The 22,197-nt window shown below is 35.9% G+C and overlaps 1 protein-coding gene across 12 annotated transcripts in view; it reads right to left on the bottom strand.

Annotated features, from left to right (window-relative positions):
- RBMS3 (RNA binding motif single stranded interacting protein 3) overlaps positions 1-22,197 on the bottom strand; it is a 758,821-nt gene that overhangs the window by 156,882 nt on the left and 579,742 nt on the right. For all 12 annotated transcript variants that reach the window (XM_032259567.1, XM_032259558.1, XM_032259610.1 and 9 more), the window contains one exon: positions 2,728-2,834. In XM_032259567.1, coding sequence (XP_032115458.1) covers positions 2,728-2,834 — 107 coding nt within the window. The remainder of the gene's footprint in view (positions 1-2,727; positions 2,835-22,197) is intronic.

The following is a 22,197-nucleotide window of genomic DNA, read 5'->3' as shown; positions in this document are numbered from 1 at the left end:
CTTTTAGGAGAGAGGAAAATAAACATTAGCCTCAGTCTGTGCTGTTATCTTCAATTCCACAGCAACATAATCTAAACTACCATCTTTCATTTTATCTAAGACAACAAGGATTGAAAGGTGTACCATTGTTTCATACAGCGAAACAAACAAGCAAAAACCAACACCCAAAAAGATTTCTTTATAAAGTTGGCATGCTAACCTTAGTATAATGGTAAATGAAAGTTTTAAAGGACACCAAAGAAAGTTACTTGTCTCAATCTTGACACTGCATGTGGGAAGAGGTCAAAAAAACAAAAGAAAACAAAAAATCCTCTTCTGAGAACCTGACCCCGGCTTTGGTTAGTTTTTTAATTTATGAAACCAGTGTGGTCATAAACCTTGACCGGAGAATGTAGGTAGTGCCCCCAAGTGAGTAACAGGAGAAAATGCACCTTATCTTGTAAAATGCCAACGAGTAGAAGAGAACCAATTTCGCAAGCATTAAAGTGTTGGAAACAACAACAAAAAAAATATGTGTCTTAGAATCAAATACAGTAACCAGAATTTTCTGGCATATCAAATTAATTAAATATTGCTTATATAGGATTAATTTGTATTATGACATACTTTATCAACTTGTTAATATACTTTAGCAAGTAAAATGCAAGGAGGAAGTGGAAGCAAAAAATATAAAATGACAAGACACACAGTTATTCAATATTCTTTGGGTATCTACTTCTAAGGCCACAATCAAAGCGTACAAATTAACATGTGTATCCCCAATCTAAGAAATTTAATAAGCGTATTTCTAGTGCATGCTATTTCTCTTCCTATTTTGTCTCAATGTGTATATGTATTTGGAATATATTTTATTGGTCACAGATAAATTTTATTATGGCCCCTTGATTTTCATAGATCAACAGGAAAATGTATAGCTCTTAAAAATCAACTTTTGAAAACAAAGATTAGGAATATACCTTGAAAACCTCCATTTAAATCATAAGTTCCTCTGGGTCTTAAAGTCAGCTCCACAATGTTTCCACACCATAGTACATACAGCATTTATCATGCTTTGAAGCAAAGTCTTAGATTCTGTATGCAATAGCCAGGTGGCAGCTGTAACTCTCCATTTTGTGTTTATTGATTCCATTTTCAAGAAATGTACGCTGAGATGAAGTGTCCTGCTGCAATTGCCATCTATTGTATGAAGACAATATTATAGTTCCTTAAGGAGAAAGAAACTGAAGCTTCTGTCATTAATGGCAAGTTGCTAATTGAGTCTCGGGGCTTTGTGATGATAGTCGGTGATCCAAAGATATCTCTAATCGCAGGCATTTTATCCAACCACATTTTAAAATGTCAAATGAGTCTTTCTAGATCAATGGGTGTTTGGTAGGGGACATGTGATAATGAGTGCTATCAGGCATCAGTTGTCTTTTGGGGCCAGTCGGGTTATCTGCTGATGCACTGGACTCCATGCTAAAAACACATAAATCACCCCCTCCGCTTCCTTTTTTGAACACAATACCCACTGCTTTTCTAAAGTTAAGACTATGAAAACTCTTGTGATTTTTATTAGCTTTTGATGCTCCATGATGATCTGTTTTTTATGTCTTAATGAGTTACAGATTATACAGTACTTGAGCATAACATAACCTTTAAGAGGGGTTTTGAGACCTGCTTGAAAACACTCAAAACAGACAATGGTCTTAGAAACAGAAACTGAAAAACGGCTAAAGGATTTGCTGAGAAAAGAAATCCAGCCTCCTTTCTTTCTTGCCACTGTTCTGTCAGTATTTTAAAGTGTAAAATGCTGCATGAAGTACAATGCTTCTTAAATGATAAATGGATAAAGTAGGTGCTTTGAATGAAATACTAAATAAAGCTCTTCTGTTGAAATTATGGCCTTGGTACAAAATGGCATTTGTTCAAGTCATTCAAACAACTCTATTCCATTTCACAAATAATGAAAAGGCCTCATGGAAGCTCAGACACCTTTTCCTTGTCTTCTTATAAAAAAGTAATGAAAAGAACCCATTCCTAAGTGGGAATGGATCCATAAGCTGGTTTTTCTACCAATTTGTATTGAGGATAAATGGATAGTGAACTGTTCAGTGCTTTCCCTTGTCCTTGTTGTGAAAGCAAAATGCTGTATGTATCAAGTTTTCTTCCTCCTTTTTGACCAATAGATAATATCTTACTATATACATAAAAATAAAACACATAATAAAGCATTTATGAACATTTATGAACGGGAATATGCATAAATATATATACACATGCAAGTAAATCATCTCAACAGCAGGATGAAAAACAACCAAATTTTGGTTGCCTGTTTCAAAACATAAGCATTCAACTCTCACTATTGATTTCACTGAGAATATTTTATTAAGTAATTATACCCTCATTTTATACCTATTATACAAATAGAAATCAATTCTTTGTACATAAGTATGCCACAGAGTCTCTTTCAGTTTCTTTGTAGATAAGTATTTCACTGAGTTCCTTTCAGGTTCAAGGTTGGTTAAAGACAGAAGACTTACTGTAGTGCAGAACTGAGGTTAATTTTGAAGTCCGCTACTCCTTGTCGAGTAATTTTATTAACATAGGGCTGCTCATTTGCCCCTTTGAAGACACTGGGTTTTTCATGGGACCCAATTTCATCATGGAGCCATATGTCTGCCTTGCTACCTTCTGAGGGATATCTACCGCCAAATTTCAGAGCAAATATTGTAGATCAGGACTTACCTCTCCTTCCCTGGGCCAAGGCCTCCCATTCTGGGTATATTTGCTTTGATTCTGTCGCTTCTTTTGTCCGCCATCAGCGAATTTGCACAGCAAAGGCTCACTGGGGGCTGGGAAGATAAGAAACCAATTCTACATTAAGAAATCCCCCTTAAAAATAAGTGATTATGTGAGTCACAGTAGTGCTTTGTAATGAATATCTTTTGAAGTAACATCTTGCTTCTGAAGAGATGTTTGGCCTTCTTTTAGTCTCAGTTCTGTTGGCCGCTGTTCTAACTAACTGGGCTTCAAAAAAGTACTGGCAGATCATAAAAGAATATAACGAATATTGTTGAAAAAATAATCAGTTGAAGCAGAATGTGAATTTGCTTTAGAAGTGAAGAGGCAAGCACTGGCCCTTCCAGTAATGTTAGAAACATGTTTGTAATCGGTATTTATATGTGGATAAATATTTCTTTCTCAAAGCAACCGTGTTTGCACTGTAGAAATTGAAGGATTTAATTTTAGAAAGAGATGATTAGGAGTTTCTTTCTCAAAAGAGAGACATTTTGCTAACTGCAATCAAATTAGCTTTTTGAAAATTAGTCCTCTGTAATTTCTAAAAGGCTAGAAGCTGATGCTCCACCCAACCCTTTTCACTCCAATTTCCCACTAAAATCTAGTCAGAATCCCAGAGAGAACAATTATTAGAATGTTAAGTCAAACCACATGATAAAAATATAGCCAAAAAAATATGGCTATAACTGCTGAGTCCCAGACTGCTTGAAGTGGTCCTACATGACATAGGTAAATGTATTTGCTAAGGGAAAGTGACCAAAACTGATGTCTGAACTTCTGTTCCAACAATTACATTGGAAAATGACAATCTTTTGAAGCCAACAGGGCAAAATTATTCTTTAAATACTAATATTCTCCTTCACATCCCTGCTTGACTGGCAAATTGCTGCTTGTTATTACTGTATGTATACATATATCTATCTAATATATGTATATTATATATATATATATTTTTGTTGTTGTTTGTTTGTTTGTTTTTCTGAGACAGAGTTTCCATCTTGTTATCCAGGCTGGAATGCAATGGCATGATCTCAGCTCAAGGCAACCTCCACCTCCTGGGTTGACATGATTCTCCTGCCTCAGACTCCCAAGCAGCTGGGATTACAGGCGCCCACCACCTTGCCCGGCTAATTTTTGTATTTTCAGTAGAGATGGGGTTTCTCCATGTTGTCAGGCTGGTCTCGAACTCCTGATCTCAGGTGATTCACCCACCTGACCTCTCAAAGCGCTGGGATTATAGGCGTGAGGCACCTCACCTGGCCACAATAAATATATTTTAAAATGAATGAATAAAATGAAAGCCAAAGTGGCCTGACAAACTTGGTTGATACATTAATATGGATGGGAAGGTTAATTTGTTAATCTGCTTGAATTAACCAAATATTTGTCCGTTTATAGTCTGAAAACTAAAATGAGCACCCTGCACAACTGTTACTCCTTAGGAAAAAAGTCTTTTACTAAAGATTAATTGTACTAAAGGCTCTAATTCTTTACCCATCCCTGTGTCCTTGCCTTTTGCTATATAATATTGGGGATCCCTCTCACTGTGACTCTAGGTCTGACCCCATGTGACTGCTAGGGCCAATGGGATGTTAGCAAATGAGACATGAGCAGAAGCTTGAAATGGGTTTAGATGTTGGGAGCTGCTTCTTTTGGTCCTGTGGATGCTTATGTGAACATGCCCTGGTTAGCCTGCTGTTGGATGAGATGTGAATAAAGATGTGTCATCCGAAACATCCTAACCTTTCAGCCAAGGCCATCTAGATTATCCAGTGCCAGCCACCACCCAGACATGTGAACCAGCACATTCGAGATCAGTAGTGGTACAGAGCTAACCTGCATTTAACAACAGAAAAAATATATGAGCCCCGGTGATATAAACTGAGCCCACCACACAAATGTGTGAGCTAACGAAATCTTTATTGTTTCATGCCGCTAAGATATTATAATTGGTATGTGGCAAGATAACTGACACAGTCTCCCCAACATCCATCCTCCCCCATTCCCACCCTCAGCTAGATTGCTTGCATTTACTTATCTGGGTCAAGGTAAACATTTTTAAGGAATTAATGAGAATTCCATAATTGTTTCCAAAATCAACAGCAGAAAAAGAATACAGTCAAACAGGTACCTACAAATAAATATTTGAAAATCGTTTAGCTCTAAGGGCAGTAATATTTTGTCAGACCCTCTTAGCTCACTCTTTATTAGCAGCAGCTCTTCTTATCAGTACTGGAGGAAATGAGGAAATGACTCAAAGAGACAGGGGTCACCATTGACCAAGAAAAATAAAAAATTTCATTCCTACCCTATACAGAACATACAGTTCTATATAGAGAAAGCACTCAATAAATAGCATTGCCTCACTGAACACAAGTGTTTTCTCACCCTGCCTGCTCTGATGAGCCTCTGACTTTATTGAATTGGGTGAAGCCAGAAAAATCACAAAAGAGAAAGACTGCATCATGGAATGTCTGTAGATAGTCACTGCCTTTGTGTTGGAAGTACTGTAAATTCTGATTCCCGACGAGAACCCTAAATGCCAAATGCAATCATTGCATCCCAATATTCTCTAAGTAACGTAATTTCCTGTAAGATTTAAAAACTATATATTTATATCACATGTAAAATCATTCTCCTCTGTAGAGTATTTTCTCTCTTGCCATTTTAAAGATTCAGGTACATATAGCTATTAAAATAGGATGGTCACGCTAATGTATGTGTTCATTACTGTCAGTGGTACGAATTTCTCACATAAGATAAATCTAGAAGCACCTTACATTTCTTGCTGTAAAGAAACTAGTTCCAATTTCTTGTAAGGAGGGATGTCAGCTTTGTGTGCCTCTGTTAGGTAAGAAATTTTCCTAGCAACTAAATTGACAGACACACACATGACACCCACAGGTAAGCTTTTTTGTTTGTTTGCTTTTAGCAGCTTTATGGAGTCAACTGACATAAAATAAACTGCACATATCACCTGTATACAGTTTGTCAGTGTCGACGTATGTATATACCTATGTGTGATCATCACCATTGTCAAGAAAATGAACATATCCATCACCCTTAACAGTCAGAAGCTTCTTTCTACTCAAAAATAGTTTTTTTTTTTTTAAACCAAGAAATGTTATCCAAGGAGAGGACTTTTTTCTTTTTCTTTCTTTTTTTTTTTTTTTTTTAACTATTTGGCCTTAATAATCGGCTAAAGTTTATCAAGCGCTTCCATTTTACATAGATCATTGCATTTAATCTTCACTACAACTCTATAAGGCAACTACTATTTTTCGCTATTTTACCAGGGAAGGAACTGAGATTCAGAATGGTTGAGTGGCTTTGCTGCAGGTCACATACCTGGGATTTAAACCTAGGTAGCAGCTAAATCACTAAGTGCAGTTGTACCAATCCGGAATTAGGAATCGGGCTTTATCTGCTAAGTATCATCCTTGAGGAAAAAAATACCTTGTCATGCCAATTTGCATTGTGTCCACATAAGTAGAATTGGCTCATACATAAGAACTTTTGTGTCCAGATTTATTTTTAAGTCCTACAGTCCATTCCTGATGGGTCATCAGTGACCCAATTGGGCATGAGATCGAATTTGATTGTCCTCTTAGATATCGAATTCACAGGTGAGGAGCATGTTTTCACTTCTTTCCTTAGCCCCCATACTGTTTTCTTTCAGTATCATGAGGCTTCTGTTAACATCAGATTTATATTTAAATAGAGACTAACTTGCTTATTTTGTTGCTAAAGCCTTTCCTGTTAATTTCCAGATTTTATCTCGTCTTATGCTGCAAGAACACACTGGCCAGTGGCTACAGAAAATTCTGGGTATCTTTTCCAAGTTGTAAATGGTCATATATTTTTATTTAAGTTATACCTTTTATAGATCTTTAAGTAATGGCTTCTATGAGACATACTTCTACTCTCTGAGGAAGGGTTCTCTTTATTGTCCCCTAATAATTATTCTTTTAAGGCATGTAGGAGTGTCCTGGTTCTAATAGTCTAGAATATGACTTCTCTTCAAGTAGTTTCTACAGGCTCATCTTTCCATAGGCTTTATCACTTTGGCGACACTTAATTGTTAAGGGTACCAGCTTCCTGGGTTTGAAGTCTGGCTCTTTTACGTACTAGCTACAAGATGCCAGGCAAAATTTCTTTCTTTATCCTTTCTTTCTCCTTCTTTCTTCTTCTTTCTTTCTTTTCTTTCTTTCTCATTTCTGTAACTCATTTTTCTTATGTATAAAATGAGGAAAATAATGTTAAATACTTCATAGAGCCGTTGTGAACATTGTTTTAAAAGACTGTATTATATATAAATAAATATTGCATCAATTTGCTGCAAAGATAATTATTGATTAGAGTCTCTATCGGCCACTTCCCAGTTCTCAACTGTGAAACCTGGTCATGTGTCAGTGTCAGAGAGTTTGGAGTGTTTAATTAAGCTTTATTTTCATCAGCTCTGTTCCATTTTCACTCCAGAGAGGCTTCATCAACATATAGAACTTGCAACTATCTTCAACAACAACAAAAAGGTGTGTTCATGGAGAAGATCTGTGTTTCTAAAATGGTTCTTGTTTGCTGAAGCTTGTCATTGAGTCATCTGGCCACTAGAGCACTAGGTGCATTTCCTGAGTCATTGCCACAATTTGGCTTTCATTATCTCCTGGGTATGAAGCATGTCATGTTACTATTATCTGTATTAACCTGCAATTGCCTGTGATGAATGCTCCCAGTTCCTTTGTGGTTGATGTTTCAGATCATTATTACTATTACTATTATTTGGCCACTCAATTGCAAGAGTTTTATTGGCAGTTTAAATCCATCAGGGCTGTAGTTTACTACTAGAAAAACTATTGGGCCATCTACATAGCAATAGATTTCACTGGGATTTCCGTTTTCCAGATCCCATTTTAAAATGTGAAATAATTACTGTTGCTAGTGCCAAGTTCCAGAAAATCCTTTCTCATTAAAAGAGACCATCTCTACCTTTCATTACCTCTCCCTAAAACAATTCCATATCTATAATTACATACCTAAAAAGGCAGATCTTTCCCGATTCCCTTGTTTAAACATTTGTATTATATACATTTATGTGTTATAAATACAAGCATATATATATATATAACATAAACAATTATGTATTATAAATACAAATGTATATATAACACATGCATTTATTTATACAAAGGGATTGGAGTATAAATGTGTATTTATATATGTGTATATTTATACTCACACACATATACATACATACATATTTAAAAGCTAAGTTTGTGGAACCTGGGAAGCTATGGAATGAGGGAGGCAGTATTGGGGGGAAAATAGGGTCTAAATGAGTTATTTACCCTAATATTTTTTCTACCTATTGGCATATAAATATTTAGTAGAGGCATCCCTGAAATGAATATTACCAAATAACAATGTTGTAGATTGCCAAGGATCAAATATATAAAGAGTATGAGATTCTGGACTTTAAGCCTACCTTAAAATAAATTTTCCATTATTTTAAAGAGAACTTTCAAATAATTATTTTTAACACTAGGAAAAAATTTAAAATTCACAGGGTGAGATTTTCTTAGCTTTCAACTGAGATCTCTTTGCAAACTGTCTTCATAAATTTTACAGTTTTTAAAGGTCTCAAATATTAGCCACCCTGATATTTGGGGATCTATATAAGCAGCTAGGCTATAAATATTGATAATGACCTACGTATATTTACTAACAGTGCTAAGTTAAAACATCTGATCCTACTAATTTTAAGATAATAATATTCTGTTAATTTTAAGAAGATTATAATGGAAGGCAGATACAACCACAAGGTTTTACTGGATACATTTTTAAAAATTCCAGAAATAAAATTTCAAATATAGTATTTCAAGAAAAAGAATATATTTCCATATTATCCTTAAATTTCAGGGGTCAAATTCAGATTAATTTCCCAAAGAGAAATACTTCATTGAGAGTGGCAGAGAAAACATTAGTAGAATAGGTGAATTAAAATTCACATAATCATCTAGTTCTTAGGTGATTTCTAAATATCTTTAAGATAAAATCCAAATTCCTTGATTAGAGAATAAGAATTTGTCCCCTTAATCATATCTTTATTAGTATCCTTCCATCCCTGAGTAGTTTCTACCTCTGTCACTTCCTTTTGTTTTGTTTCTTTTTTTTTTCTTTTTTTTTTTTTTTTTTTTTTGAGATGTAGTCTTGCTCCTTCGCCCAGGCTGGAGTGCAGTGGCGCAATCTTGGATCTCAGCTCACTGCAACTTCTGCCTCCCAGATTCAAACGATTCTCCTGCCTCAGCCTCCTGAGTAGCTGGAACTATAGGCGTGTGCCACTACACCGGGCTAATTTCACTCCCGTCACTTCTAAGTGCTGTTCCTCCCTGCCTGGAATTTCTTTTCCCAATTACCCCTACCACACATGCACACACACGCCTCCATCTGGCAAATGACAAGGAAGCCCTCTTCGACTCTATCCCAGCTCAGAGTGATAGTATCTAATATATATTTGGATACATTTCATAAGTTGAATGCTGTTTCTCTTTGTGTTAAATACAGCCTTTGACAGCAATTAATTACCAGCTCTGAGGGTAGAAAGTGGTCACGGCAGAGGTTGGAGTGAAGTTTGCTATGTGTATATGTATGTGTGTTATGTGTATGTGTGTGTGCACTGTTAACAGCATTTTGCACTGAGTTATAGATAATACATGAAAGTGATGTTACAGTAAGGTCAGTGAGTCAGCAGCAATGGGATCATCACCTGGGAGCTTGTTAGAAATGTAGACTTTTGGGCCCCTTTCCAGACCAGCTATATAAAAATCTGCATTTTAACCAGGTCCCCAGGTGATTGCTGTGTATGTTAACATTGGAGAAGGACTGTTTTGGTTATGACTGAGTTTGTAACTGAAAGAGGAATGCATGTTAAATGTTAAACATGAAATGCTCTGAATAATTAGAGACTTCAGTAGCATAGAAATATTATATGTCAGGCCGGGCGCGGTGGCTCAAGCCTGTAATCCCAGCACTTTGGGAGGCCGAGGCGGGTGGATCACGAGGTCAAGAGATCGAGATCATCCTGGTCAGCATGGTGAAACCCCGTCTCTACTAAAAATACAAAACATTAGCTGGGCATGGTGGCGCGTGCCTGTAATCCCAGCCACTCAGGAGGCTGAGTCAGGAGAATTGCCTGAACCCAGGAGGCGGAGATTGCAGTGAGCCAAGATCGCGCCATTGCACTCCAGCCTGGGTAACAAGAGCGAAACTCCATCTCAAAAAAAAAAAAAGTATTATATGTCTTACAGTTTCCTTATTGCAGGATTATGGTGCCAATTACTTTCATTTAGTCTCTATTTTAACAGTAGTTAAAATAGAGACTGAATGAAGAAGAGTCCTTTGTGGAAGTGGGAAGCAGTTATATGCCACAGACTTTAATGTGCTAGAACACATTATGGTCGATCATGCAAACGGGGAGTATTTAAAATATAATTATAAGAATGCATAGCAATAACGTTGCACAGTAATTATGAAGGAGTAATTACTATTTGGTTGCTTAGTGGAATATTTCTAGTCTTCCAAACTTTGTATTAAACCTGCAACATACAGTGCATAAACTGATGTAATGATCAGATAGCTGATAGGATTTGCTGTTTTAAGCAAGCAAGCAAAACAATGACAAAAATTTTGCTTACCAAAATCAAGATATAATAATTTATTTTGATTTTCTGATTACAATTTGAAATACATGCAATTTGATAAGTCACTGAAGTCACTAAGTTGCTCTTTAATATCCTATTGAAGAGAAGATATTGATATCTAATATATCAATAGCAGAATTCCTGCTTTCCCTTAGAGAGGTTGAACATTTTTAATTTTAACATTCAGTTTATTTAAGTTATTCTAGTGTTTGTAGTGGACTGTGGTGGTGGTTTTAAATATCTCTTTATTACTATAACTTTACTAGTCTGGTAGTTTAACTATTAAATTTAAATTTCCGCATTTCAGATAGATTATAAATCGTACTTCAGGAAAAAAATAACAGTGGGAGAAGCTGGGTGGAGAAGAGAAACAAATGGCAATAGAAGCAGTTTATTCAAGGTGAGTTTATAAAATCTTAGTGTAAGAGTAGATAAAACAAAAGAATTTAAAAAAGAATCTCAAAAATTATAAGTTAAAATGGTATAAATTTTGGAACCAGGAGCTACCTTTAAAGAAAAATGGTAAGAATATAAATTATTTCTCAATTTAAAAAAATGAAACAAATGAAATCTCTTCTCTAAACTATTCCTGTAATATTCTGAGTGACCTGCACACTAAAAAGCTGTTCATACTAATGGATTAGAACATGATGCTAATTGAAGGATGATGATGAAACTGAGGAGCATTTTTAACACCATCTTTATTTTTTAACCCACATGTACACAGTACCGAAAAATACTGGCGTTACTCTAGACTTTGCACCTGACAAAGTGATCACAGTCTAGAAGGGGAGAAAGCCAAGTAAAAGGAAAACTCCAATCAATTACAATGGCCGCTATAATAGAAATATTGATAGGCATTTGTAGGGCACAGAATGGATGTCAATCTCCAGCACTACAGCCATACAACATCCTCTAGCTTAGAAATCACATCCAATTCCACACGGAGTTTGAAACAATACTTTGCATACATGCTCCACCTGCCACCCCATGCCAACGGCCGAATCATGAACAAGCACATGGAAAACAAGTCAACTGTCACTTACTCTGGATGAAACGCAAGATGTAATCAAATGTTTGTGAAATGAAAATATAAATTAGGAAGATGGATGAAATGATAAGATTTAGTCAAATGCTTAAGAACATTTGGGGCCATCTAGACCTGGTGTTGAGAACTGGTAGCCTTGCAGCAAAGAATTAGAGCTCCTTTTGTACCTGCTCCAACACTCCACGATCCTTCCAAATGCAAACAGAAGTAGTTTATACTGATTTGGAACAAAAATTATTGATGGAAAACATGTTAGAAATAAGTGTCTGAAGCTAACTGTATGCTGGAACCCATGCCTTTAATTATTTTGACTTATCCCAAAACACTACGTTTTGTTATATCCAGTAAGGTCTGGCAGAATAAGGCTTCTGAAATGTCTGTAAGAGGTTTTGTTAGAAAATATCCACTTTCTTTTCCACATGTGCCCTATGCATGACAGACTTCTAATGCCCACCAGAGTGTGTATGTGTGTGTGGTGTGCGTGCCTACCCCCCATGCATATGTGTGTATGTATTTATTTCTAGATACAGAGCTAGCAAGCCTTAAATTTAAACCACAATTTACATGGCAAAACTTACTTGAAGGTTACAACACAGAATTATATAATTTAGAGTTAGAAAACCTGCATATGGCAAAGGAAGCTATTAGGTTACATTTTCATTTGACTCTTAGCATCCAGTTTAGTATTTAATTATGTTTTGTGTACTATAATAAGCGAGATGTAACTAGGTATGTAATTTTTAGTTGTAATAAAATCCCATTCTGAATGGCACATAGATCCTGTCTCCCACATAACCATAAAATTTACCTAATTCAAACTCTTTATTATGTCAATTAGGAAAATAAAAATAAAAGTTCAACAGATTGCTAGCTAATTTGCAGGAGTTGGTGGCAAAGTTGTAATCAGTTCTCTTGATTTTTAAGTGAACGCTTTCTCCAACTGCTTGCTTTCTACCTTCTTTACCATTAGAAGGAATAGGGAATGATGTTTAAGGAGTTCTTATGACTAACTTCATCATTTTGGAATGGGGCAAGAAGATTGAGTACTCACAAAAATACAGTTACAGTGGTTCTCTGGGCCAGGTTAAATTAGAAACGAAAGCTAGGAAACCAATTAGATCTCTGAAAATAATTTATGCTGCCCCTCTAGTAATGGTTTTAAAAGAATAAACAAATCACCTGGATCATATTTATAAATGTCAAGCTCATGTTTATGCCTATCATTTAGACCAAAAACTGGTAAGGGAATAGAAACTAAAAAGAGGCAATAAATCAAAAGTTAATAGCATACATTGAAAAAATGTAATTTTCATGTACATGCCTAATGCTATCCCTCAGTAATGGAACACTGCTTATATTTAGTTTTATATATAATTCTCTACTATGTGAAATAAACTTACAAGATAGAAAACTCCCCACAGTGATGATAAAGGCAGAAAATAGCTATTTGCCTAAAAACAATATAGAGCAGATTCCCCTTTTGACAAATGATATTATGGCCTAAATAATAATCTCAAGGTCTCCTCTCTGTTTTAAATACTAAATCACCATCCTTTGAAAAAACTTGTAACAATTCTCTAATAATTATTTTCCTATACAACAAGATGGCTCTAAAAGGAACAACCATCCCAAGAAGGAGAATAATGTAATGCTATTGTTTCAAGTGGAAAAGGTAATGTCTCACGTAGATGGGACATAAAGTTTTCACTGACAGTTGAATCAGGTTCACTTTTTGAGGAAAAGGCTGGAACGTTATCAGTGCTGAATGAAGGCAATGTTTGACACCAAGAAATTGGAAAGTACCAGCATTTCCAAGAAACATCAGTTGAATGACACAACTACGGTCTAGCGAAACTTGTGTGGCTAGAAGGCAAAGCACCAAGAAAAAGTTTCTAAGATGAAGCACCTTTGAAATTAGAAGAATCTTATTTATGGACCAAGATGAACTCTTTCTGATCCTGCTTCATTCCTCTCTCCTCCTTGATTCCACAGTGTTGCACTTTCCTCTGATACAGAGCTCTTTGCATGCCGTATTTTCTATTTATAGGATTACCATGTGCTATATATAAGATGGCATTTTTTTATTAGAAAGAGGTATAAAGAAGAAAAATACTGTTATAACCTTACAGTACGATTAAAATTTGATATTAAAAATGAATTTAAAAAATGAAAAAAGAACACATAAAAACTTGGTCAATTTAAAGAATAAAAAGGTTAAAAATAAAAATACCTCTTTAAAATCTCCCACTTTTTATGATTTCTTTCAAAAACTGCATAGCTATATACATCTACTAATTTATTTATTTAGTTCTTATTTTTTAATTCCAAAGATGGTAGTATTGCTTAGTGTGTTGGTTTTGTTTGTTTACCTTAATTACATATGAAGAATTTTCCATATTAGCATATATCATGAAATGCTGCTTAGTACTGTGGCATAATTATGATGTACCATAATTTATAAATGTTCGTCCACAAGGGATGAGCTAAATCTCATTAAATTTCTGTGCATTTCCATGTTCCTCTCCACTACTATGAGAATTTGATTTGATTACTGTCAGGAGCTTGGCTGTATTCACCATTGCCTAGTGTCTACCACAGTGGTCCTGTCAAGTGGCTGAGGGTAACACACACATCATTATCCTTTGATCAAATTATTAAATAAATGTAGACAGACAAAATGACTTCTTAATATTACTTCTATAATGAAATGTAAAGTAGTTGGAGAGCAGGGACATAATTTTTTTTTTTTTTAGAGCATAGTGTCCCCACATTTCCACATGTAAATACAATTAGCCAACCCACTTGAAAAAGAAAAAAAAATAATGCAAGAAAGAATTCCAAGTCATAATCCCAGGCATAACTCTAATTTCAAGTGAAATTCATGTTAACCACTCTAGGAAAAAAAAATGGGGGCCTGGGTGGAGGCAGGGGTGGGGTTGGGGGTAGATAGAGAGGAATCTAATAATGTAAAACATCAGGATTCTTTCTAGGAGAGCATTCACTTAGGATTCTCCACCGAGGAAGAAAATACGTACACAGCCTTAGACTGAACTCCAACTCAGGTCAAGAAAACACATCTCAATTTCCCTCATGCTGTTCCTAAGCATATATTTCCTGTGCTAGAGGCTGAAAGAATTCCCAGGATGCAGTGAACTCACTTGGCAGAAATAAATACAATTCTGGTTTCAAAGTGAAAGCTATATGTTACCACGTAGGTATAAGTTAACAAGGCTAGAGGCATCAGCTAGAAGAACCTCACTTTCAGTAGGTAAAAGATTTATAGGAGTAATGACCGGAGATGGAATTTTTCTAATTCAAGACTCAAGATACTGAAATTGTGACAATTTGAAGAGTGCTCTCATGTAACCTGAATCACATACTAATCAATACAATATACGTGTAATCCAGGTCCTAGAAACTGAGTTTTTCAAGGAGGTGTTAAAGGCCATTTGTGCTGTAAACATCTATGGATAAATCAATCTAAGCAATCATTAAAAAAAAAGAATAAATAATTTAGCAGCATCGCTTATGAAGATGTTTAGTGTAAAAACAATGCATACAAATGACTCTAAAATAAAATCCCATCCTCTGTGCTATAGAAACAAAGAGATAAACTAGTTTAGTGCTAGATTATCCCAGGGGAAGTTTGAAGAGCTGTCCAGAAATCCATATTTTTCTTAGATAGGTACTAATTTTTCCACTGGGAGTGAGTACTAAGGGTATCTTATATGAATTCAAATTAGCCATAGACCTTTCTAAAGTGTAAATTTTACTTTCATCCCCCACACGCCCACCTATAGGATAAAGTCCAAACTCCTTAATACAAAAGGCCATCCAGTGTCATTACCTCAATGTGTGCATCTCACTTTCCACATACAGCACAGCTCAAAAAGCGTTGAGACCTTTCTTCACATTCTCCCTGATTCACTTAAGCTGCTCCTTCTGTCTGAACTGGCTTCTCTTTTTTCCTACTTAATCACTTTCAAAAAATATTTCCCGATCACTTTTCCCACCCCCCAAATTCCTATATGATAACTTATTATTAATTAACTTTTAATACATTCATTCAACTTATTTATTCACCCTTGCCTGAAATGCATTCAAAATTCATTTTAAACATGGGGCTATATATCAGGTGTTGTGCTATTCATGAAAGACTATGTAATGAATAAAATAGAGAAAGTCCTAATTCTTAAAGAATATTTTTTTTTTCTTTTTTTTTGAGATGGAGTTTTTTGCTCTTGTTACCCAGGCTGGAGTGCAATGGCGGGATCTCGGCTCACCGCAACCTCCGCCTCCTGGGTTCAGGCAATTCTCCTGCCTCAGCCTCCTGAGTAGCTGGGATTACAGGCACACACCACCATGCCCAGCTAATTTTTTGTATTTTTAGTAGAGACGGGGTTTCACCATGCTGACCAGGATGGTCTCGATCTCTTGACCTCGTGATCCACCCGCCTCGGCCTCCCAAAGTGCTGGGATTACAGGCTTGAGCCACCGCGCCCGGCTAAGAATATTCTTTCTAATAGCAAAGGAGACATTAAATAATTTTTTTAAATTACAAGTCAATTTCATTTATTCTTGTAGAAGTCTATTATATATACTTCTAATTTGGCATCTGTGAAACACCTCGGCTCACTCATTTATTTATATGCCTTTTTTTTTTCAATTTAAATGTCTCTCGAGCTTCAGGTCTCTGCATTATTCATGTTTGTATCCCCCAAGAATAATGTAGTTCCTAGAATGCAGTAGATTATACACATACATGCACGCATGCATGCACACGCACAGTTTTAGCAAGTTTACTTATTTTCCAGGGTGGAAGACTCCCTGACAATTGTCCTGTGACTTGACAACAGCAAAGCACCCTCTCAGCAGAATAATCCAAGACTGCTCTTAATTCAGTCTGACACTGGATATATCTTGCAGGTTTTAAAAATATCTCTACATAATCAGAGTCTCTAAATTTCTTAATAAAGCTTTTAATGTTTAATAAGTCTCTCAGGGGCCAGGCGTGGTAGGTGACACCTATAATCCCAACTTTGGGAGACCAAGGCGGGGGATCACAAGCTCAGGAGTTCAAGACCAGCCTGGTCAAGATGGTGAGACCCTGTCTCTACTGAAAATACAAAAATTAGCCAGTCGTGGAGGCAGGCACCTGTGATCCCAGCTACTTGGGAGGCTGAGGAACAGAACTGCTTGGACTCTGGAGGCAGAGGTTGCAGTGAGCCAAAATCACAACACTTTACTACAGGGCGACAGGGCGAGACTCCATCTCAAAAAAAGAAAAAAAAAGCCTCTCAGGAAGGCTTTCTTACTTAAAATAGGCCCTGGAAATCTTTCCCCCACTTTCTAAAAGATCATTGCAAATTTGGCTAGTCACGTGTTGCATATATTCTAAATATAGTAATTGCAGCTTGGCAGTATATTCATTTTTTTTACTTAAAAAATCATAAAGAAGTAAATATTTTGTATTGAACATAATGTATATTTTGGCATATAATGATGAGATATAAAACATGTGGAAGCAGTCAAATTTAACCATCTAGGAATCTGCGAAGCTTTCCTTAAAGGAAAAAGTCATATTTGAGGCAGTTCTCATAACTTAAGACTCATCGAGGATTTGATATATATGATCCTTTTGCTGATAATGGACTTAATTTTCACACCTCAGTTTTACCACTTACTCCTTGTAAAAGTCGACTAGCAACTTAAAATCTCCTTTAACTCCCAGATTTATATGACCTTACACTGAACACTTAACCCTAAATCTGGCATACAGCAGCATGTAGTAAATATTTGTTGAATGAATAAAAGATTGGGAGTAACTTGTAGCATTATGTAAGGTAACCAGGAGAATAACTTTTATGAACCATGGAAATACACAAAACAAATGTTAGATATTATTAATATTATTGAGGCACATACGAAAATTATTATTTTTAGGGCCATTTTCCTGGAGCCATGCCTCTCATTTTATTCCCAGCATAGAAATAGTATAGTTAATTGAAAATAGATCTAAACTCTGCAGGCTTCACAGTGATGCATTTTAGAATTGATGAGAGTTCAAAGGCTCTATTTTAAACTATAAAACTTAAAGTGGTAAGAAGGGGAGCTTTGTTTTTATACGGATTATGATCTGTTCTAGCAGGGTTGACTTTGTGGAAGGACCTAAATATGCTACATTACTGTAAAGCTCTCTGATCTGTTTCGCTCTTGTAGACAAAGCCCATGAGAGACAGTGTCAAATTTGCCAGGTAATATACAGGGCAAAGTAAAACCATTCTTCACCTTTTCCATTTCGGGTTATCTCTAAGAAAGTTAGCTAACAATAATGTCAACATCTGTCTTCCTTTCTCTACGGCCATGAAATGAAACATTTTCCAACTAGAGCTGGTGAACTGTTCCTGATATAGCACTGGACATATTCTGAGACCTTTAGCAGAGTAGAGAGAAGGTCTCCTGAAGGTGTCTCAAATCTAGAATTAATTACCTCGTTCCTCACATGAGAATTTGATTCTGAAGAAACTGACTTTATGTGGTCAGGAGAGAGAACCCCTTTCCTTTTTTAAAATATGAGAACAGATGTGCCAGATTGTGCCCCTGCTTGTTATATATACAAATAGTTAGAAAATAAATTGCAGCTTAAGATATGATGTAAATTATAATTTCTAAAAAGCAGATGAACTTTTTAAAATTACATAGTTACCAATTTTAAGCTTTATTAATTTAATTTTTATTTTAAATTCAGGGGTACATGTGCAGGTTTGTTACATAGGTAAACTTGTGACATGGGGGTTGGTTATGCAGATTATTTCACCACCCAGGTACTAACCTTAGTACCTGTTTGTCATTTTTCCTAATCCTCTCCCTCCTTCCCCCATCCACTCTTTGAGAGGCTTCTGTGTCTGTTATGCCTCTTTATGTGTCCATGTGTTCTCATCATTTAGCTCCCACTTATAAGTGAGAACATGTGGTATTTGACTTTCTGTTCCTGCATTAGTTTGCTAAGGATAATAACCTCCATCTCCATCCATGTTCCTGAAAAGGACATGACCTTATTCTTTTCTATGGCTGCATAGTATTCCGTGCTGTATATGTACTACATTTTCTTTATCCAATCTGTCATTGATGGACATTTAAGATGATTCCATGTCTTTGCTATTCTGAATAGTGCTGCAATGAATATATGCATGCATGTTTCTTCATAATAAAACAATTTACATTCCTTTGTGTATATACCTACAGACGGGATTGCTGGGTTTAATGGTATTTCTATTCCTAGGTCTTTGACGAACTTCCACACAGTTTCCCACAATGGTTGAACTAATTTACACTCCCACCAACAGTTTATAAGTGTTCCCTGTTCTCTGCAACCTCGCCAGCATCTGTTATATTTTGACTTTTTAGTAATAGCTATTCTGACTGGTATGAGATAATATCTCATTGTGGTTTTAATTTGCATTTCTCTAATGAACAGTGGCGGTGAGCTTTTTTCATATGTTTGTTGGCTACGTGTATGTCTTCTTTTGAAAAGTGTCTAAAAAAAAAAGTGTCTGTTCATGTCCTTTGCCCACTTGTTAATGGAGTTGTTTTATTCTTGTAAATTTGTTTAAGTTCCTTATAGATGCTCAATATTAGACTTTGTCAGATGCATAGTTAATAAATATTTTCTTCTATTCTTCAGGTTGTCTGTTTACTCTGTTGATATTCTCTTTTGCTGTGCAGAAGCTCTTAGTTTTAAATTAGATCTCATTTGTCAACTTTTGCTTTTGTTGCAATTGCTTTTAGCATCTTCATCATGAAATATTTCCCCATTCCTACGTCCATAATGGTATTTCCTAGGTTGTGTTCGAGGTTTTACATTTAAGTCTTTAATCCATCTTGAGTTAATTTTTATATATGGTGTAAGGAAGGGGTTCGGTTTCAATTTTCTGCATATGGCTAAGCTAGTTAACAAAACATCCTTTATTGAATAGGGAGTCCTTTTCCCCTTGCTTGTTTTTATCAGCTTTGTTGAAGATTAGATAGCTGTAGGGGTGTGGCCTTATTTCTGGACTCTCTATTCTGTCCCATGGGCCTATGTGTCTGTTTTTGTACCAGTACCATGCTGTGTTGGTTACTGTAGCTATGTAGTATAGTCTGAAGTCACATAGTGTGATTCCTCCACTTTGTTCCAATTGCCTTGAATATTCAGGTTTTTAAAATTAATTCCACATACATCTTAAGATAGTTTTTTCTAGTTCTGTTCCTCATGGGAGAATTTAATTCTGGGGAAACTGGCTTTATGTGCTCAGGAGGGAGCATCCCCTGCCTTTTTCAAAATATGAAAACAGATTTACCAGAATGTGGCCCTGCTTGGTATATATAAAAATAGAAAGTAAAATTGCAATTTAAGATCTGATATGAATTATAAATTCTAAGAAGCAAATTAACTTTTTAAAGGCAAATTACATAGTTATCAATTTTTAAATGAAGCTTCCTTTGTATTCGATATTGTGCTAGATGCTTTAATGTGTTCATGTTTATTCCACAAAACTATGTGTTTTTGAGTTGAAAACCATTTTGAGATGGAAAAAAAAAAAAAAAAAACTAAAGATCAGAAAATTTAGGTAAATTAAATATACCCAGCTAATAAGTGTCAGAACCAGTATATTATCCCAGTTCTTGATAATCTATAGTTCATCCCATGCTGCCTGTGAATCAAACGATCCCCTCTTCCTTCCTTATCACAATCTTCAGTGATTGCAGCCCATTCTCAACAGTAACAGAAGAACATTTATTCATTCACAACTATTTATTGAGCACTTACTATGTGCCAGGCATTACTCTAAATCCCATAGAACTAGACGAAGGAATGTTGCTGTCACAGAAACTATACTTTGGTAAAGAGGGACAGACAAAAGGCAAATAAGCATATAAATAAAACTTCAATTGTGAAGTGCCAAAAGAAATAGACAAGGTGATGTAAGGAGCAGAGAGTGACAGAAGAGCAGGTAATACCTCAGATCCAGTAATCTGGAAAGATCTCAGGGAAGTTCTAAAAGAAAGGTGGCGGCAATCTTTGGAAATATAAGAAAGAAAAGTGCTGTAGGCAAAGGGTTAGAAGTGCAAAATGTCTTAAGGTTAGCGTGTACTCAGCTCTTTAGAAAAACAGCAATGAATGAAAAAGGGGGAGGGTGCTGGGAGAGGAGATGAGTGCACTACTAGAGATCCTTTCTTAATCCCTTCTGTGGTAGGATGACAAGAGCCTCTAGAGACCAGCCGGATGCCTGAGGAGAAAGGTGCGACTCAAGGGATGAGAATCAGATTTCATGTCCAGCTGTTCCTAATCAGAGGTACTTCCATTACCAAACCTGAAGATCTGGGTTTTATTTGTTTGTAAAATAGCAAATCCCTATGCATTTTCATATTTGAAAGAGGATGTTAGAGAAGACATTATCTAAGATCTTCCCTTCTAAGAATCAATAAACATTATCCTCACACATGTGGCTCCCAACTTCCTAGTGAAAGTGGAGAACAGGAAAGAAATTTCCTTCAATCATATTCAGAGGAGCCCAGAAAACAACAAAAAAATGTAATTTCAAAAAATATCAGAGTCTCAGTGGCAGGAGAGATGATAGTAGGAAAATAAAGAGATTCCTTTGGGGGCATTCATTCTTGTAACCTCAGTGAATATTAACCAAGTCAACTGAATATATTGAATGTTATGGGATCTCAGTAAAGATGTCCTCCTTCATGGTCCAGTCTCATCATGGAGTCGAGTGCAAAGAAAAACAATTAAGAAGCATTAAAAAGTCACTCAGTCTACCCTAGTAGCTTAAAGAAACTAACAGAACAGCAAGAATATCCCACTAATAAACTCGTTTTTTCTGTCTTTTTCACTTTTTCTGCGTATCCCCTGTTCCCCAGGGTTACTTCTCAGACTTCATGGAAACTTATCTTTGTACCCTCATTCCTTGTCCTCTAGGATCCAGTCTAACCTCCTGCAAGCAGCTTTCTAAAAGGGAAGGTTGCCATTCTGTCCTAGTTTCTTGCAAAGCTGCACCTCTGCCTATCTTGTATCCTTACCAGAAGTGCAAAACAAAGATAGGCATAGAATATTCTTTGTAAAGCAAGGAAGAAATAAGGCTACAAATATTCAGGCATTCGTAAACTACCTGTTCAGTCCACAAAACAGTTTTGTGGAATAAACATGAATGCATTAAAGCATCTACCACAATATCAAACACAAAGGAAGCTTCATTCTGACATAATTGGTGTGTTTATTGATTATTCCTATAGTGTCTGAGCTGATGCTTCTAAATCCGTAAATGAAATGGAATCAAGGAAATTTTATGCTACATGGGTGAGATACATTCTCATTCAGCGTTGTTATTAAAATGGCCATCAAAATGGAAATGAGTTGTAGAATGCTTCTTGCTGTTAAAATCTGTCTTTAAATTCAAATTCTTCATTGATATTTGTTTATTTTGTTCTTTTAACATTATGGGACCTTCCCCCATTTGTTTGATAACTGTATCAAACAAGTTATTATATAAAAATCTAAATTTGAAAGAGAATGTGCAGCATTGCCTGATTAACCCAAATACTACAGTTGACCAAAACAATCCTTTAGTTGGCTTTTATTTTTTTTTTTAGACAGAGTCTCACTCCGTCACCCAGGCTGGAGTG

Source organism: Sapajus apella, unplaced genomic scaffold (assembly GCF_009761245.1).
Source record: "Sapajus apella isolate SASKATOON/1434 unplaced genomic scaffold, GSC_monkey_1.0 scaffold4, whole genome shotgun sequence".
NCBI lineage: Eukaryota > Metazoa > Chordata > Mammalia > Primates > Cebidae > Sapajus > Sapajus apella.
The sequence above is the reverse complement of the archived record's forward strand: the minus strand, read 5'-3'. Positions and strand labels throughout refer to the sequence as shown.